At 40.7% G+C, this 21,089-nt stretch overlaps 1 protein-coding gene across 1 annotated transcript in view; it reads right to left on the bottom strand.

Annotated features, from left to right (window-relative positions):
- The window catches only part of DDX42 (DEAD-box helicase 42), a 46,179-nt gene that overhangs the window by 22,892 nt on the left and 2,198 nt on the right, over positions 1–21,089 (bottom strand). Inside the window, exons 2-3 of the mRNA XM_012443849.2 lie at positions 10,935–11,171; positions 6,891–7,041 (exon numbers count right to left, since the gene is read on the bottom strand). Coding sequence (XP_012299272.1) covers positions 6,891–7,041; positions 10,935–11,155 — 372 coding nt within the window. The 5' untranslated portion in view covers positions 11,156–11,171. The remainder of the gene's footprint in view (positions 1–6,890; positions 7,042–10,934; positions 11,172–21,089) is intronic.

Here is a 21,089-nt window from a genome sequence, read left to right on the forward strand (position 1 = left end):
GACAATTATTATTATTACTTTTTTTTAGAGACAGGGTTTCACCACGTTGGTCAGGCTGCTCTCGAACTCCTGACCTCAGGTGATCTGCCTGCCTCAGCCTCCCAAAGTGCTGGGATTACAGGAATGAGCCACTGCGCCTGGCCTGACAATTATTTTTTAAAAAGAAATAACAAAATGCTCTACAAACATGGCTGTATATAAACTACATGATTTTTATCTGTAATATGCCACTCATGGAAAAATGAACAAAAATGCTTGCTTCACAAATATAATCTTTGGTTGCTTTTTATAAATTAATGATAAAATTACAGTACTTTTAATTCAGGCAGATCAGCTTTCCTCAAAGTGTACCTTAAGACCTTATACATCTGACTCTGGGAGGGTGGCTCTCAACCTGGGGCAATTTTGCCCCCAGGCAACATCTGGCAATGTCTAGAGACATTTTTAATTTGGGAGTGGGGTACAGCTGAGGTTACTGGTTTGTAGAGGCCAAGGATGGCTGCTAAACATTCTACAATACACAGAATAGCACCACAATAAATCCAGCGCCAAATGAAAACGCTGCTCTACACCTACTAAATCAGAATTCTTGGGGCTGGAGTGAGTTAAATGTATGCAGTTTTTACATTTTGCACAGGCAATTCTTATATACCACAAATTGATGATCACTGATCTAAATTAATCATTTGTATTATACATTTAAAAATCAAGGTCAGAAGAATTAAGTAATTTTTCCCAAGGTTATACACATTCTGCACAACTTTTTCTCACTATAAAGCACCATGAGTTTTTCCAGCAATCTGATTTTTTTTAAATGCCACTAAATATACCATCGCATGGTTGAGTGTTCTATCAAACCAAATGTTCCTGATAAAGATAAATTGTTTTAAAGAGAAGCATGGCATACAAAAAACCTACTTTTCAGAGGACTGAACCAGCTACAAGACTAGAAACTGAAGATGATATAAGCAATGTAACATAAGAAACAGGTCACCAACAGTGGTAGAACATATTGTTTAAGCCTACATAAATCTTTTTTCAGAACACTAGCTAAAAATAAATCATCTAGTTCAAGCACTAGAAAAGTTTATACTTCCTATAAAATTTGATGGCCTGGCACGGTGGCTCATGCCTGTAATCCTAGCACTTTGGGAGGCTGAGGTGGGCGGACCACGAGGTCAAGAGATAAAGACCATCCTGGCCAACATGGGGTGAAACCTCGTCTCTACCAAAAATAGAAAAATTAGCTGGGTGTGGTAGAGCATGCCTGTAGTCCCAGCTACTCAGGAGGTTGAGGCAGGAAAATCACTTGAACTCGAATGCAGTGAGTTGGGATCGCACCACTGCACTCCAAGCTGGTGACAGGGCGAGATGTCGTCTCAAAAAAAAAAAAAAAAAAAAATTGGGCTGGGTGTGGTGGCTCACGCCTGTAATCCAAGCACTTTGGAGGCCAAGGCGGGCGGATCACCTGAGGTCAAGAGTTCAAGACCAGCCTAACCAACATGGTGAAATCCCGTTTTAAAAAAAAAAAAAAATTTTTTTTGACATCTGGGCCAGATGCAGTGGCTCACGCCTTTAATCCCAGCACTTTGGGAGGCCGAGGTGGGCAGATCACCCAAGGGGTCAAGAATTCGAAACTAGCCTGCCCAACGTGGTGAAACCTCATCTCTACTAAAAACATAAGAAAATTAGCTGGGCACGGTGGTGGGCACCTGTAATCCCAGATACTTGGGAGACTGAGGCAGAAGAATCGCTTGAACCGGGAGGCAGAGGTGGCAGTGAGCCGAGATTGCGCCACTGCACCCCAGCCTGGGCAACAGAGCAAGACTCCGTTTAAAAAAAAAATTGACATCTGAAACCAGGAATTAATGGCAACAACACTCTAAGATCAGACAAAATCTTTATCCTAAAATATGCAACCCCCCCCATCATTTTTTTCTGAGGTGGGTGTCCCATTCTGTCACCTAGGCTGGAGCGCAGTGACACGAGATCAGGACACTCCTGGGTTCAAGCGATTCTCCTGCCTCAGCCTCCTGAGTACTGGGACTACAGGTGCGTGCCACCATGCTCAGCTAATTTTTGTATTTTTAGTAAAGACAGGGTTTTACCATGTTGGCCAAACTGGTCTCGAACTCCTGACCTCAAGTGATCAGGCTGCCTCTGCCCCATGAAGTGCTGGGATTACAGGCATGAACCACCATGCCCAGCCACAAAATCCCTTTTGATACTACAGCAAAAAGATACCCCAAAGAATGATACTGTATCAAAAAGATTTAATTCCCAGCTTCAACTATTAAAATGCCAAGAAGAATAATTTAGGACATTCTTAGAAACTTTCACTCACAAAGGGCTATGCCAGTTTGTAATACCATAAATCTACATTTACACCCAGAAAACCAAAAGCTAATTTTTCTTTTAATTCATCACTAGGGATACCTCAAGAAATAATGAGACCAGATTCTCTTGGAAACATAGCCCATTAGGAAGGTTCACATCTCAAGAAGATAAAAAAACAACGCATACCGGACATCCCAAACATGACAATTCATTTTATCACTACGGTAAATCACTTAACATATTAATTAAATACCTACCATGTTGCAAGACCTATGTATGTCCTGAATTGTCTGGGTGTTTGGTAAGTATCCTGTATAGTTTGACAAGAGGCAGAAATACACAGCGCTACAAGAACTTAGATACAGAATGATACTGCATAAGTAAGATGGGGTTTGGAGATGAATTCTGGCTCTGCCACCTATTAGGTGTATATTCTTCAGTAAGGAACTTAAGTTGTTCAAAATCAAAGATGGGAAATTCAAAGACCAAACTGGAAATAAGCAAGTAGGCATATTCTTCTACAGAAATGTACTCTAATTTTTCTTATGTCACCCTGAGTGCTTTATTTTCTGATATCTGATAGAGAACTAAGTTCAGAAATATAATTCTCCATCCTAAGAAAACTTACAATGCAGAGGCTGGGCACAGACTCTGTCTGCAATTCCAGCACTTTGGGAGGCCAAGGCAAAAAGACTGCCTAAGCCTAGGAGTTTTGCGACCAGCCTGGGGAAAAATATAATTTTTAAAAATCAGCCGAGTGTAGTGGCATGCACCTGTAGTTCCAGCTACTCGGAAGGCTGAGGTGGGAGGATCGCTTGAGCCTAGGAATTTGAGGTTAGAGTGAACTGGGATGGTGCCACTGCACTCTGGCCTGAGCAAAAGATCCCGTCTCAAAAGAAAAGAAAAATTACAGCACAAAAGAAATGACAAATGGTTCTATAAACAGTGGCCTCAACATTAAGAAGGAAACAGGGATTGATGTAACCATGGTGAGCAAGGAAAAGCATGCCTTGTCTAATGCAGGCAGCCATTTGCTCAGCAACAGCCTCTTTCTGCCACACAAAAACACAGGCTTAGTATATTGCCAGATCTTCCATTTTTCAACATTCTGAACTATTAGACAAAATCCCCTGATTTTAAAAATTGTTGGCTCACATTTTAAAAAAAGCAATGTCTAGGACAAACAAAAACACATTTATCTTGGATTATTTCTTTCCCACCTTCCTTGGAGGAGAGGTGTATTCTGGCTGAAGACAAGTAACTAAGAAATCTGAAAGGATTTTATTTCATAACCAATAAAGTGACTTTTTTTTTTAATAGACACGGTCTTACTATGTTGCCCAACCTCAAGCGATCTTCCCACCTTGGACCCCCAAAATGCTGAGTGATAGTTTTTTGCTTCATTTTGTTCTTGAGAAAGGGTCTCACTTTGTCGTCCAGGCTGATTACAGCAGCATGATCACAGCTTATTACAACCTCAGCCTCCCAAGTAGCTGGGACTATAGCAGGATGCCATCACATCTGGCTAAATTTTTTATTTTTTGTAGAGACCGGGACTCACTAGGTTGCCTAGGCTAGTCTTGAACTCCTGGAATCCAGGGATCTTCCTGCCTCAGCCTCCCGAAGTGCTGGGATTATAGGTGTAGGCCACCGTGTCCAGTCATCTAAAGTGACAGTTTTTAAGCAAGGAGAATACCATGAAAAGAAACATATTTTGATCTAATTAACCTGCAGCTGTATACTACCTAATAAGACAGCAGAGAGCCTAAAGCAGGGAGAGAATTTATAAGAATGTAAAGTAGGGCCGGGCGCGGTGGCTCAAGCCTGTAATCCTAGCACTTTGGGAGGCCGAGGTGGGTGGATCACGAGGTCAAGAGATCGAGACCATCCTGGTCAACATGGTGAAACCCCGTCTCTACTAAAAATGCAAAAAATTAGCTGGGCATGGTGGCGCGTGCCTGTAATCCCAGCTACTTAGGAGGCTGAGGCAGGAGAATTGCCTGAATCCGGGAAGCGGAGGTTGCGGTTAGCCGAGATCGCGCCATTGCACTCCAGCCTGGGTAACGAGCAAAACTCCGTCTCAAAAAAAAAAAAAAAAAAAAAAAAAAAAAAAAAAAAAGAATGTAAAGTAGGATGGCTACAATGGCAACAGAAAGGAAAGAACAGATGCAAGGGCTATAATATTGACAGATTTTGGCAAATGACAAGAGGAAAGACAGCATGATATACGGGAAAGAGCTAGACCTTCAGGACTACTAAGAAGGAAAAATTAAGATTTGAGTTCCAGGTCTGCCACATTAAGTACCAATATGATTTGGGGCAAGTGATTTAAATTATGTTAGGGCTCCGTTCTATCATCAGTTAAAAAATTATATAAACATTTTTCTGCCTATTTCCCATGATTTTGAGGATTAAACAATAAACATGCTTGATAATTTGCTAAAAAAAAAAATGAAGGGGTAGTGATGAAAGGAAGAAATTAAAGCCAGTTTTAAGCTAAGGTGACTATGTAAACTAAACACTTACGTCATTCACAGAAATGAGAGAAGGAAAAGATAAGGAAGAAAAGATGATGAATAGAGTTTAAGGTGCCAGTGGGACACATTCATGTAAAAAAGGCCAATATGATTCCAGAAAAGCAGGACCAAAACTAAAGTGAAAGATACAACTAAAGATGTAAATTATGCACAGAGAAGTTTTTTGTTTTTTTGTTTTGTTTTGAGATAGAGTTTTGCTCTTGTTGCCTAGGATGGTGTGTGCAGTGGTGCAGTCTCAGCTCACTGCAACCTTTGTCTCCCAGGTTCAAGCAATTCTCTGGCCTCAGCCTCCTCAGGAGCTGGGATTACAGGTGCTGCACCATCACACCCGGCTAATTTTTTGTATTTTTAGTAGAGACAGGGGTTTAACCATGTTGGCCGGGCTGGTCTTGTCCTAACCTCGTCATCTGTCCACCTTGGCCTCCCAAAGTGCTGGGATTACAGGCATGAGCCACTGCACCTGGCCAAGAAGTTTTAAAAGTAAATGAGGTCACCAAGGAATGTATAAAGAGTGAAGACAGTAAATCAATATAGAGAGCTGTAAAGGGACCTCTGTATGTGAAAAATTGGAGGAAGATGGCAAGAAGGATCACAAATAACAGTCAGATAGATATTTAATGATTTGTTTTTTGGGTGCAACAATAATCTGGTGGTTGTAATTTTTAAGAGTGCTCTGACAGAAATACAGATGGATAAAATTATATGTCTGAGATTTTAAAATAAACCAAAACAGAATTGGATTAAACACAATGGCTTATGCCTGTGGTTCAAGCGCTTTGGGAGGCTGAGGCTAGAGGATCACTTGAGGCCAGAAGTTCAAAAGCTCACCTCTACAAAAAAAATTAAAACTTAGCTGGGCATGGTGGTGCATACCTATAAACTAAGCTATTCAGTAGGCTGAGGCAGGAGGATCATTTGAACCCAGGAGTTTGAGGCTGCAGTAAGCCATGATCACAACACTGTATTTTATCTAGCCAGCCTGCATCAGAGCAAGACCTTGCCTCCAAAACATAAAAAAATAAATAAATAAATAAAGGAAAGAATCAGTGGTGGGAGAGACTAAATAACACAAGAGCGGCCAAAAGTTGTTAACTAATAAAGTTGGTTGAAGGTACATGAAGGTTCATTTTATTATTCTATCTTTGTATGTGTTTAAATTTTTCCACAATAAAAAGTAAATAAGAAAACAAAAACAAACAGAAAAAATCAGGAAGAAGAAAAAGGAAAATAACACAAAATCACAGAAGCCTAGTGAGAAGAGTTTCAAGGAGGTGGTCATGAGGTTGAATTTCTACAGGGACGTCATCAATGTTGATGAAGAAAAAATATTTAAAACCACAGAATAGGCTGGGCGGGGACTCATGCCTGTAATCCCAGCACTTTGGGAGGCCGAGGCGGGTGGATCGCAAGGTCAAGAGATCAAGACCATCCTGGCCAACATGGTGAAACTCCATCTCTACTTAAAATACGAAAGTTAGCTGGGCGTGGTGGCATGTGCCTATAGTCCCAGTTACTTGAGAGGCTGAGGCAGGAGAATCACTTGAACCCAGGAGGCGGAGGTTGCAGTGAGCCAGGATCGTGCCACTGCACTCCAGCCTGGTGACAGAGCGAGACCCCATCTCACAAAAAAAAAAAAAACCTACAGAATATAGAATTTGTAATTTTGGCAAATTCCTTAAGTTCAGTTATCTTACATAAATATGTACTTAATAAATGCTAGATTGAATGAGGTGTTAACTACATTTAAGGATATGCTAAGATTATTAAAATAAAACACACACATATACATCTAGAGCTACCATATTCATGGGTTACAGTTCAAATTTCTAGCCGCTAATCATCGCAAAAGTACTCCACAGCAAGCGGAAGTAGATTTATGAAACTATAGAGTAATAGACCAAAATTCTCAAAAAAAAAAAAGACTAGAAAACAAATTTTGAAAAAGGTTTGAAGTTCTATGCTAACCTGATCTATTTCTAACTGCTAAATATTTTAATGAAACATGTTGATACTTGCCTCCACTTCGGCCATGAATGCCTCCAAGGGATCATCATCACTGTCAGAATCTACTGGCTTGGAATGGAATTGCTGGCGAGTTGGTGAGTTTTCGGCAGGAATGTAAGGTAAATCAACATTGCTAGAGTCTTCTTCCTCATCTTCAAAATAGCTGACAATTAGAATGCAAATTGGTAAAGTGAATGTTTACTTTGGGATCAGTAAACCTTTCCACTTAGCAAAAATTTTTATTATGGTGTATCTTATTATTAGGAGATTTAATGCAGATCAAATTAGAGACCTCCAAGGCTCTGGCTAATTACCTAATTATTAAGTACTACTTAATATATGCAAAATTTCAATATTACAAAAAAGTAATCACAAGAGATACCCCATTTCAATAGTGTATGGTCAAATCATATTCCCAGTTCTGTTAAAAGGGAAGAGTTTTCAGTACAAACTTACTGATCACTGTTAGATAAATATGACAAATATTAAAGAGTTGTGCTATTGGAAAAAAGGAAACTTTTTTTTTTCAGAAGGAGTTTTGCTTGTTGCCCAGGCTGGAGTGCAGTGTCACAATCTTGACTCACCAAAACCTCCGCCTCCCGGGTTCACACGATTCTTCTGCCTCAGCCTTCCTAGTAGCTGGGATTACAGGTGCCTGTCACCACGCCCAGCTAATTTTTGTATTTTTAGTAGAGACAGGGGTTTCATCATGTTAGCCAGGCTGATCTCAAACTCCTGACCTTACGTGATCTGCCTGCTTTAGCCTCCCAATGAGCTGAGATTACAGGTGGGAGCCACTGCACTCAGCTAAAAGGAAACTTTTTAATGAAACATTAGAAATTCAGTCTATCCTTTACAATCCTTAATAAAAACTTAAGAGAGACTTTTGTAAGACCAAAAACTTCAGAAGTTCTGGACTATTTTCTGGGGACTGACAGAAAACTTCCAGAATTGAAAAATGCTCAAGCTGGGCATGGTGGCTCACACCTGTAATCCTAACACTGTGGGAGGCTGAGCCAGTTGGATCACTTGAGGTCAGGAGTTCAAGACAAGCCTGGCCAACATGGTAAAACCCTGTCTCTACTAAAAATACAAAAGTCACCAGGCATGGTGGCATACACCTGTAATCCCAGGTACTTAGGAGGCTGAGGCAGAATTGCTTGGACCCAGGAGGCGGAGGCTGCAGTGAGCTGAAATTGTGCCACTGAACTCCAGCCTGGGCAACAGAGCGACATTCTGTCTCAAAAAAGAAGAAAGAAGAAAAAAAAGAAAATAAGTGCTCAATCCAAAATGATTTGCGATAATACTTAAGTATTCAGAAAGGACAACTTCAAAGGCTGGATAAGGTATCACTTTCTCTTTAACAAACATTCCAGAAAAGAACGTCACTACAGCTCTTTATAAACTAAAACCACTGTTTAGATTTTATCTCAAAATTAAATAGTAATACAACGAAATATTAGTATAAATAAATAACTGCAGCTTAAAAAGTTATAGCATTTCAAGTCTTCCTAGGAATTATTTTAAAAGCTTTAACTGTTATGCTATATACACACATATATGTACATACTAATATATGACTATATGTAACAATAATATACACTAAACTATATTGTGTGTGTGTGTGTGTGTGTGTGTGTGTGTGTGTGTGTATATATTTTTTTTTTTGAGACAGAGCCTGCTCTGTTGCCCAGGATGCAGTACAGCAGCGCCAATCTCTGCTCACTGCAACCTCCGACACCCGGGTTCAAGCGATTCTCCTGCCCCAGCCTTCCAAGTAGCTGGCATTAAAAGCACACGCCACTACACCCAGCTAATTTTTGTATTTTTAGTAGAGACAGGGCTTGACCACGTTGCCCAGGCTGGACTCAAATTTCTGACCTCAAGTGATCCACCCACCTCAGCTTCCCAAAGTGCTGGGATTACAGGCATGAGCCACTGCACCTGGCCTAAAATATATAGTAGACATGCTTATGCATACTCCTTTATATAGTAAGTCTTGTATATACTAATGTAGCAATAGCATATTTACACTATATACTATATGATGTAATTACATATGCATTAACATATAGCTTATACATACATATTTACTCATGCATAGCCATTTGCATAGGTTTTTGGTTTTTTTTTGTTTGTTTTTAGAGACAGAGTCTCACTCTGTCATATAGGCTTTAGAGCAGTGATGCAAAAATAGCTAACTGCAGCCTCAAGACTCCTAAGCTCAAGCCATCTTTCCTCAGCCTCCTGTATATAGTGTGTTCTATTTAACTAATGAAAAAATAGCTTGAGCTGGTTAACTGCTATATAGAATAACGATTTTTAACTTTGCAAAACCTTAAACACTACTTGTATATTTGATTCCTGAATAACATATCAGCTTTCTAAAATATTGCTGTGTATTTTCAAATAATTTTAAACTCCAGCCTTAAAAGTTTTTTTTTCCAATTAAAATCTGCTGGGTGCAGTGGCTCATGCCTATAATCCCAGCACTATAGGAGGCCGAGGTGGAAGGATCACCTGAGCCTAGGAGTTTCAGACCAGCCTGAGCAAGACCCTGTCTCTACAAAAGAACAAAAAATTAGCAGGGTGTGGTGGCATGTGCCTATCGTTCCAGCTACTGAGGAGGCTGAGGTGGGAGAACTGCTTTAGCCTGGGAGGTCGAGACTGCAGAGAGCCTTGATCACACCAGTTCACTCCAGCCTGGGTGACAGAGTGAGATCCTATCTCAAAAAACAAAAAAAACTAAAAAAAACTCCTCAAGCAGTGAGGCAGTGTCACAACCAGCTTGGTAATAAGAGCAACAAGAGATTTCTTCAGATTCAGCAAAGAGAGATACTTTGTATGGAAATTAGAACTCAAACCCTTAAATCCCAGCTTTTTCTAACCACATTATTGTATCAGCAAGTTAAAAATGGTAATTGGTAAAAAGCATTTACCAATTATGAGAACTATGGGGAAAATATGAGATTTTTCTACCACTATCAGATGTTCCAACGTAATAGTTTTAAAGACTTAGATGTTGAGGCAAACTTGTATTTCCATCAGTTCCGACAACTGCCTGTGTTTACAAAACAATTTACATGGTGTCAGTAAAAGACTAAAGTAAAGACCACTAGGCCAGGTGTGGTGGCTCACGCCTGTAATCCCAGCACATTGGGAGGCCGAGGTGGGTGAATCACCTGAGGTCAGGAGTTTGAGACTAGCCTGGCCAACATGGTGAAACCCTGTCTCTACTAATAATACAAAAATGATCCAGGTGTGGTAGCTTGTGCCTGTAATCCCAATTACTTAGGAGGCTGAGGCAGGAGAAACATTTGAACCCAGGAGAGGGAGGCTGCAGTGAGCCAAGACTGCACCACTACACTCCAGCCTGGGTGACAAGAGAGAAATTCTGCCTCCAAAAAAAAAAAAAAAAAACCCCAAAACTAAAACTAAAACCCCAAAACCACATGAATTATATAAAACTCTTCAACCATATTTGTGTTTCAATGGCTTTTTTTTTTGAGACAGTCTTGCACTGTTGCCCAGGCTGGAGTGCAATGGCACGATCTTGGCTCACTGCAACCTCTGCCTCCTGGTTCAAGCAATTCTTCTGCCTCAGCTTCCCAGGTAGGTGGGGTTACAGTTGTGCCAACCACACCTGGCTAATTTTTTGTATTTTTAGTAGAGACAGGGTTTCACCACATTGGCCAGGCTGGTCTCGAAGTCCTGACCACAGATGATCCGCCAGTCTTGGCCTCCCAGAGTATTGGGATTACAGGCATGAGCCACCATGCCTGGCCTGTTTCAATAGCTTCTAATCCCACATTGAGCAACAGCCCAGTAGGACATAGTTCACTGAATGAGTAAAGGTATAAGTAACTCTACAGGCATTAATATTCCTTATAAATGAGTAAACCTGATAATTTAACTTATTAGGAACAGTGGAATTCAGTGAGATATGTAATTTCAGAAATCATTTAGAAACAAACAGTTTCTCTGCCTCAATTTCTGCTGACAGAATGAGTATCTCAAAGCCCAACCTTTGCTACAATACCAGGAATTACCACTTACGCATTTTCTTCATCAAAGTTGGCCCGTTTAGATCCAATTTTGTAGAAAGAAGGGAGCTGTGGTGGAGCTGACTTTCCAAATCCAGAAGAAGAGCTGGTTGCCCCAAAGGCACTGTGGGACTGCTGTGGGAGTTTGGGTTCCTCCTTTTTCCCAGCACTGATGGCAAAACCTCCAAAGCCAAATCCCCGCTTAGTGCCAGGACCACCTTTATTCCAGTTCATGGTGCCAATGACTGACCTGTTAGGAGTAAGAAACGCAAATATAAATTTAACTTTAAAAAGTATATATAGCCCCAATGAGTTGTATGTTTCTTCCAATCTCCACCTAAAATTTTAAACTTTAGCTTCTCAATTGAAACTGTAACACTGTAGCCAGGAGAGTGGCCCAGGACTATAGTGCCAACTACTTGGGAAGCTTAGGCAGGAGGACTATTTGAGCCCAGGAGTACCAGCTTACACGGAGTTATGATCACGCAACTGCACTCAAGCCTGAGTGACAGAGAGAGATATTCTGTCTCTTTTCACATTAAAAGAAAGGCAAAAGAAAATCCCATCTGTCTCATTAAGAGATTCATTTCCAGCCCAGTTACTCAGGAGACTGAGGCAGGGAAACTGCTTGAATCCAGGAGTTCAAGGTTACAGTGTGCTATGATCCTGCCTGTGAATAGCCACTGTATTCCAGCCTGGGCAACATAGTGAAATCTTGTCTCTTAAAAAAACAAGAACCACAAACGTTGACATTGTATTTCAGATAAACATTATGCTAGCCTCAACAAATGATTACATTTTCTAAAACGCTGATGAAATTGTTATTCATTTGATTGGGATCTCAATGTAAACAGGAATGCAGTATTTAATATAATCACACCAAAAGGATTTGCCTGCTAATTAACATCTTATTAAGCTGACAAAAATACTTATAAGAAAATATATTTTTGGGAATCTGGTATGTGCTAGACATTGTGTTAGGCCACTGGAGATATGAAAAGACTGAAATGTCTTCATCCTTATAAGAAAGACTGAGGTGCTATCAGCAAGGCTGTCCCAAAACTAGGGATTATCCTCTGGTAATGACATCTGGAAAAAATCAAGGAATCAAAACTTAAAAGATCAGTTGTTTGTAGACAGTAACTGTGTATTCATGTCTTAAAGAAGGGTACTATGAACTATGTATTTATTGAACAATTGCCCACTAGGAACACCATCCAGGAAGAAACCATGATTCATTGTCATCGACATGTTGCCTGAAGTATTCAGTTAGGCTATGGTTAAAAATTACAAACAAATGTCTTGTACATTGATAAAATACCTTTACAAACAATATCTTACATTACTCTTGGCTCCAAAACACATTTTTTTTTTTTGAAAATAGAACAGGGTCAAGGGCTCAGTGCGGTGGCTCACGTCTGTAATCTCAGGACTTTGGGAGGCCTAGGCGGGCGGATCACCCAAGGTAGAAAGTTTGGGACCAGTCTGACCAACATGGAGAAACCCTGTCTCTACTAAAAATACAAAATTAGCCAGGCGTGGTGGCACATGCCTGTAATCCCGAATACTCGGGAGGCTGAGGCAGGAGAATCACTTGAACCTGGGAGGCAGAGGTTGCGGTGAGCCAAGATTTCACCATTGTACTCCAGCCTGGGCAACAAGAGTGAAACTCGGTCTCAAAAACACAAACAAAACAGGGTCTCACGATGTTGCCTAGGCTGGTCTCAAACTCCTAGCCTCAAGAGATCCCCTTCTCACCTCTTCCTCCCTAACTGCTGGCATTACAGGCACAAGCCATTGCACCTGGCCCAAAAAAACATGGTTTTTTTTTTGGTTTTTTTTTGCGACAGAGTCTCAATCTGTCACCCAGTCTGGAGTGCAGCAGCACAATCTCAGCTCGCTGCAACCTCTGCCTCCGAGTTCAAGAGATTTTCATGTCTCAGCCTCCTGGGTAGCTGGGATTACAAGCATGTGCCACCACATCCAGCTAATATTATGAATTTTAGTACAGATGGGGTTTCGCTACGTTGGCCAGGCTGGTCTGGATCTCCTGGCCTCAAGTGATCCACCCACCTCAGACTCCCAAATCGCTGGGATTACAGGCATGAGCTCCTGCACCTGGCCCCCAAAAACCTTTTTAATGATACAATTTATCTAAGTTTTACAGAAAAGCAGAAAGTGAAAAAGAAAAAAAATTTAAAACTACCTGAAATTTCCTCTCCCAGATATGTGGTTTTGTTCTATCTTTTGCTACTTTTTCTATGAATACGTGCACATGCATACACACATACACACACACACACACACACACACACAAACCATATTATACATATTATTTTAGTTACTGATTTCTTCACCTAATGATACACTGTGATACTGTTTAATGTAATTAGATATCTATTTCTTCACTACTTTAGGTATTATTGTATAATACTAGTAACATTATAATGTTGCAGAACACATCATTATAGGTACAACTTTGTGCATACCTTCCATTATTTCCTTAAGAACAAGTTTTAAAATGCAATTGCTCAAAGGAAAATGCATTCTAAGTTTTAAAAACATGTTTTTTTGAGACAACTTCTTGCTGTCACCCAGGATGCAGTATAGTGCTCTGATCACAGGTCACTGTAACCAAGAACTCCTGGGCTCAAGTCATCTTCCCACCTCAGTCTCCTGAGTAGATGGGACTACAAACGTGAGCCACCATGCCTGGCTTTTTATTTTCTTTTAATTTTTTTGTGGTCTCACTATGTTGCCTAGGCATAGGCAACTCCTGGCCTCAAGCAGTCCTCCTGTCTCAGTCTCCCAAAGTGCTGGGATTAACAGGCATGAGCCACACCACCTTGCCTGGCCTAAAAATTTTAATTACTGCTTACATTTATGAAAAAGTATCCATTACACATTGAGTAAATTAAGTAAGGGCATAAAACAAGGTGAGTAGTATGATTCAATTTATGTAAAAACCATGAGTTACACATACAGGGACAGCCGAAAGGTTATCAAAATGTTAACAGCAGTTATTTGATTTCTACTTTGTTTACCATTAGTAAGAAAAATTAAAATGTTTAATTTTAATTTCCCCTAGCTTTGAAGCCAGTGTGAGAAAAAAATTCCAGAAATTTGTTTATTATAGTAATATTGTCGAAGAGATCAGAAACATGCACTGTTCTACGCCCCTTGTCTATATATACCTTATAGGTTTTGTTCAACTGCTGTTATACACAGTATTTAGTTGCTTGCTTAGTATTATACACAGCACTTAGTTGCTTGCTTAGTATTACATTTTTTTTTTTGAAATGGAGTTTTACTCTGTTGTCCAGGCTGGAGTGCAGTGGTGCAATCTTGGCTCACTGCAACCTCTGCATCCCTGATTCAAGCCATTCTCCTGTCTCAGCCTCCTGAGTAGCTGGGATTACAGGCATACACCACCACATGCAGCTAATGTTTTGTATTTTCAGTAAAGACAGGGTTTCACTACTTTGGCCAGGCTGGTCTTGAACTCCTGACCTCAAGCGATCAGCCCAGCCTCCCAGAGTGCTGGGATTACAGGCATGAGTCATGCCCCCAGTCTGCTTGGTATTAAACTTGAATTACACCATGTCAACTTCCACTTAGACCCTTAACTCCAGATAGAAACTGTCTTTACTCATTTTGGATCTCCTTCTGTAACAGTAAGTATTTAGTAAGTACTAGTTTACTTGAACTTCATCTCCTGTTCTCTTTAGGAATTCCATAAGGAAATTCTTTCAATCAGGAAATCAACATAATTCCAGTGCAATGAAATTTAGTAAGAATCTTTACAAGCAAGAAAATTTTAGCATCTGATAATGTTTTTAAACTAATCTATAAGACTATCTTTACAAGAGTTTTCCTAAGCAACAAAAATAATGGGCTCAACTTTAATCTCATTTTTCCTAGCGTATATAACGTATAACGAGGAGCTAATAAATAAGCCATAAGGATGAGAAGACAGTCAAAGAAAGAACAGTGAAAAAATATTTACATTCAGGTGAATTTTTAAGAATCACACAATCTCCTAGCAGGAAAACTTTGAATAGTTTACTGAAAGCTTGCTGAGGAAGGTCAGACAGTCATACATGAAAGATACAGTCCCTATTCTCAAGGAGTTAGACAGTATAGTTTGAGGCAGCTGAAAACAACATGATGCGTTCTAACAGGTGTAGTATACAAAGTGGATTCACTGGTGGTCCATGAGTGGGAGCAAAGGCACAGAAGTGTTCTGGGAGATGACATAAATTTTGAACTCTCAAGAGGCATTAGATCAGAGAAGCATTAAAGAAGGGCATTTCAGATGGAAGGATCTGTTAAGTACTACCACAGAGAACAGGAAATAGTTCAGTGAAGCTAGAGTTCAGTAGGACGTTTGGGAAATTTGCAAGACACATGTTAAAAAAGACAGGCAGGGTCAAGATGAACAGCTTAGGAGGCTATGCTAACGAAGTACCATACAAAACTGCATTCTGACAGCTACAAGGAAACATTAATTTTACACAGAAGAGAAATTTTCAGATCAGTGTTTTTGAAAGACAGAACGAGAAATACCCATGGAAGAGGCAAGGAAAGTAGTTAGGAGGCTGTTTCAGCAATGCAGACATAAAGTGACAAAATCCTGAACGAAGAAAGTACCTGTGAGAATGGAGAAATGGGGGATAGATCTGAATTATTTATTTAGATATCTATGAGGAAAGACCAATTAGGATTGTGTGACCAGCAACTGGTGTGGAAGCTAAGGAAGAAGAGTCTAGAATAAATTTAGAAGTTTCTGGCTTTAAAGATTGGGTGGGCCGAGAACAGTGGTTCATGCCTGTAATCCCAGCACTTTGGGAGGCCGAGGCAGGTGGATCATGAGGTCAGGAGATCAAGACCGTCCTGGCTAACATGGTGAAACCCCATCTCTACTAAAAATACAAAAAATTAGCCAGGCGTGGTGGTACGTGCCTGTAGTCCCAGTTACTTGGGAGGCTGAGGCAGAAGAATCCCTTGAATCTAGGAGCCGGAGGTTGCAGTGAGCCAAGATCATGCCACTCCATTCCAACCTGGGTGTCAGAGCAAGACTCCATTTCAAAAAAAAAAAAAAAAAAAAAAAGGGTTGGGTGAATTGTGGGGCCATCAATGGCCAATGGAGAGGGAAACCTAAAAGAGTCAGGCTTGCCAAACCAGGAAGAAGATGAGTTCAGTATCTATGGGCGAGCTAAGGAGAGATTAGGATCAGTAACTGCAGAGAGGGGTCTGGAGTAGAACTATAAATTTGATGTAAGACATTTGCATTTGAGGTTACTGATGCAAATAAATAAGCTGGCAGAGAGACCATGCAGAGTGAGAAAAGAGGTAACACAATTCTTTCCCCCATCCCCAGACAGAGTCCTGCTCTGTTGCCCAGAGCTGGAGTGCAATGGCACAATCTCAGCTCACTGCAACCTCTGCCTCCTGGGTTCAAGCAACTCTCCTGCCTCAGCCTCCCGAGTAGCTGGGATTACAGACACCTACCACCATGCCTGGTGGATTTTTGTATTTTTAGTAGAGATGAGGTTTCATCATGTTGGCCAGGCTGGTCTCAAACTCCTGATCTCATGATTTACCTGCCTCGGCCTCCCAAAGTGCTGGGATTACAGGCGCGAACCACCACGTCCAGCCAGTAAGACAACTCTTAATGTTGACATTAATGTGTATCACTATTTAAGAATGGGCAGAAAAAGAGAAGCTTACATTGAAACTTCAGATGGAACAGGGATGAAGGAGGGGAGAGAAATAAAGAGAAGAGAGGGAAGGAAGGAAGGGGAGACAAGAGGAAGAACACAGGTAAGGAGAGACACTCTACGGGCAGAAAACTAAAGTCAGGTAAGTCAAGAACTAAAATGCTTCTGTTGTACATGTAACCAGGAGGCATCGGTGAAAGCAGTTTCAATAGAGCAGTAGAGGCAGGGTTAGGAGTGCCCAGCAAGTAAGTGGTAGAGGATGAAGACTAGATGAAGAAGAGTCAAGAGTACTTTGTAGGCTGTTTACCAATGATAGGGAAAAAAGGGAAGCATTAACTACAGAAATTTTATTTTTTAAAGAAATATATATATGTTTATATGCTAAAGGAGAAAAATCAATAAAGTTAGAAAAACTGAAGATGCAAGATGACAGAAAAAAATCATAGGATTTCCAGAGAAAACCAGACATGATCAAAACTTTTAACAACAGGAGTAACTCACTCTTCTCCCAAAACTAGAGGGAAGGAACAAAAAGAACAAGAATGAATATGAATCAGCCCTACTAAATAATCAAAAGGTTCGTATTACAAAAGCAGCAAATCAACTCCTATCACAAACAGGCAGGCAGTGAAACCTTGGGCAGGCAGGTGAGGGGTGCTTAATGGCTCTCAGACTCAGCAGGATGCAAAAGCAATCCTTTCTCTAGCTCATCTAGAACACACAGCCCATTTCCCCTCAATTACTGCCTCTAGGAAGGCCAAGCAACTGTGCTTTCTACATATGCCACTGAGTAGACTTAGCTCCATGAGAGCAAGGATTTTGCTCCATTTGTCCAGCACTAAATCCCTGGTGTCTATGTAGTACTCAAAAAAATCTGTTGAATGAATAAATACGATGTATTGAAACTCTCCAAAACCCATCCCAGTATTTGTGAAAACTGTCTTTCATTACTAAAAAACCTTATTTAGCTATTCACCCTTCCTGATTAAATCTAAGCCAGATCATCCTCAATATATCATAACTTAAGTCTCTTGACAACAGTTTTTCCTACTATTAAACCATGCAGGGTACATGGCTACTGAACCTTGACAATCACAGAGGTTTGTGGGAGGACAGCTGATAGAAGAAGCAAAAGATAGCCACTCAAATTTCTATTTGGTCACTAAAAAAATAAAACAGCCGGATGCAGTGCTTTATGCCTATATTCCCAGTACTTTGGGAAGTAGTAAGAGGACTTGAGGCCAGGAGTTTGAGACCAGTCTGGGCAACACAGCAAGACTCCATCTCTACCAAGAAAAAAAAATCAAAAAAAAAAAAAAAAAGAGATACCTAGAATAGTCAAGCTCAGAGACACAGAGTAGAAGAGTGGTTGCCAGAGGCAGGGGGGAGGGGAGAATGGGGTGTTATTGTTTAATGGGTATAGAATTTCATTTTTACAAGATGAAAAGTGTTCTGTGGCTAGATGGTGGTGACGGTAGCAAAAGAAGAAAACAAAATGAGGCCCGGCACAGTCGCTCACAACCGCAATCCCAGCACTTTGGGAAGCCGAGGCAGGAGGATAACTTGAGCTCAGGAGTTTGAGACCAGCCTGGGCAACAATACAAAACCTGGTTTCTACAAAAAATACAAAAATGAACCAGGTGTGGAGGCATGCACCTGCAGTCCCAGCTACTTGAGAGGTTGAGGTGGGAGGATGGCCTAAGCCCAGGAGGCAGAGGTTGCAATAAGCTGAGATCATGCCACTGCACTCCATCTGGGCAACAGAGCCAGACTCTGTCTGGAAAAAAATAATAATGATAATGGACATACATACTGCCACTGACATGTCTTTTACAATAAAATGAATAAAACCAGGAAATGAGTGCACGTATTTTTAGGTTGTTATTTTAAACAAATTATGAGGGAGCAATATGCTATCTAGGCCCCAGTTTCTAAAATACAAACACACTTGTGAAAATGCAACTGCGTTTTTGCATTTTTTCTCTTAAAAAAGGATTTCTTCATTTCCTACTGGGGTACCAAAAAATAAAAATTTAAAAAAGAATCCAAATTAAATACCTAATTTGAAAAGAACTAGCTGCATACTAGAGTCACAAACAAAGTTTAACGTGCATTTGCTTAAAAGAGAACCATCTAAGTTGGTTCGTAGTAATAACATTCACTGTTTTATACTGACCAATAACCACTAATGGTTTTGTTATGTGCCCAGTAGCCTTTCCATCTCCAACTCCACTATTGCAATTATTTCCTAAAAAAATCTTTCTGATTATTATCCAGCTCCCACAGCACTACTAGAGTGATCACTAAGTCAAAATATACTGAGGGCCTATTTTGTGCCAGTAACTGCTCTAAGGTGCTAAGGATACAGTAATGGAATCAGACAGAGCCCCAGCACTACAGCCCCAGGGAGCTCACAGTCTGTCCCAGGAGAGAGAAAAACTAAATCATGTAATTACAGGTAGCAAAAGTGCTATGAAAGGTAAGCAAGCAGGTAAGAGGCAAGCTATTGCAGACTTAAGTCGGGAAAGGCCTCCTGAGATGAATGACATTTCACAGGTAATCCTCCCCTGACAACTCTACTGTCCCAAGAATGTCTGTTTTATTGGAAAATAATGGCAATGTACATCCATACGCTTCATCGAAAACCAGCAAATCTTCCATAGTCTATGAGAAGAGATTCTATATAATAAAGTATAAAATGATGAAGTAACAGTGAGACACACAGTGAAAAGAGAAAATGAAGTTTTACCTCCTTTGGTAGAGTAGTGTGTGTCAATATCGTGGAACTAGAAAAAGTCTCACAGAAGGGAGGTCAGTATTCAGATACTTATCGAAAACCCTTTCCAGGTTCTCCCAGAACACGTTTCAGACTCTGTCACTCTCTTCAATTCCATAGCTCTCCACAGTTAATCATGTTGGAATGAGACCCTCCACTGTGGCAACAAACTACCATTCATATTTCCCAAGGGCTCTCCACATGTACTGGTTTCCAAGAAAACAGCACTTCGGTGAATGCTCTTCCCTCTACCTGGATTCCATCCCCATCAAATCTTTCCTATAAAGTGTAAGTACCTACAAAAGTCCTATCCTTCAAAGCCCATCTCAAATACCAACTCCGAAAGACATGAATATGATTTCTCCAGAGAAAGGGCATCTCCTTCCACAAACTCCCTTTCCAGTCCAATTCATTGTAGGATTCATGGCTGAAAAAGGCTTATTCATTTTTCTCTTACAGTATGTTTTCAATATTAGATACTCATTTATTCAGTATGTAAAAGACTAAAGGAGATCTACAACTAGGTTGAAAAGAGATATTCAAGATGGCATGAAGTCCTATTCGGTATGGTTCTAGGCACTAAATGCTATGGCTGCCTGGGCGAGGTGGCTCACACCTGTAATCCTCACCTTTTGGGAGGCCAAGGTGGGAGGATCACTTAAGGCCAGGAGTTAGAGACCAGCCTGGGCAACACAGCAAGACCCTGTCTTTACAAAGAAAATTTAAAAATTAGCCAGGCATGGTAGCACACGCCTGTAATCCTAGCTGGTCAGGAGGCTGAGGCAAGAGGATTGTTTGAAACCAGGAGTTCCAGGTTACAGTAAGCTGACTGCACCACTGCACTCTAACCTGGGCAACAAAGCAAGACGCTGTCTTGAAAAAGTAAATAAAATGCTATGGTTTTGTAGGAAATCTTAACAGAAAAGTAAAGTAGCACAGGCTATGTGTATATCTTTGCTAATCTTTGCTAATACCTTGATATGAACCCCAGGGAAGTTATTTAGCTTCTCTGGGTTCAGTTTCCTCATCTATAAAATGGTGAGAGGCTGTGTGTGGTGGCTCATGCCTGTAATCTCAATACTTTGGGAGGTTGAGGCAGGCGGATCACTTGAGCCCAGGAGTTCGAGACCAGCCTGGGCAACACAGTGAGACACCACCACACACAGAAAAAAAAAAGAGACTATCACCTACCTATCTCAAGGGTTGGTGTGAAAAATTAAGTTCATACTCAAAAATGTACTTGTTCAATATGTTAGCTGCCATGGTGTTTTTCATTATTATTTACGTTATTTCTGAAGAAGCAATTTCTACATTGATAAATTGAGAATGATCAGACTTCTTTCAACTCAGATATGGCACACGTAAGTGCCACAAGAACACTGAAGATGGCCAGGTGTCATGGCTCATGCCTGTAATCCCAGCACTTTAGGAGGCCAAGGCGGGTAGATCACGAGGTCAGGAGTTCAAGACCAGCCTGGCCAAGATGGTGAAACCTCATCTCCACTAAAAATACAAAAAATTAGCCAGGCATGGTGATGGGTGCCTGTAATCCCAGTTACTCAAGAGGCTGAGGCAGAGAATTGCTTGAAACCCGGAGGTGGAGGCTGCAGTGAGCTGAGATTCCACCACTACACTCTAGCCTGGCGAAAGAGCAAGACTCCTCAAAAAAAAA

Source organism: Aotus nancymaae, unplaced genomic scaffold, assembly GCF_030222135.1.
Source record: "Aotus nancymaae isolate 86718 unplaced genomic scaffold, 86718_ANA_hifiasm-v0.15.2.pri h1tg000089l, whole genome shotgun sequence".
In the NCBI taxonomy this organism is placed as follows: domain Eukaryota; kingdom Metazoa; phylum Chordata; class Mammalia; order Primates; family Aotidae; genus Aotus; species Aotus nancymaae.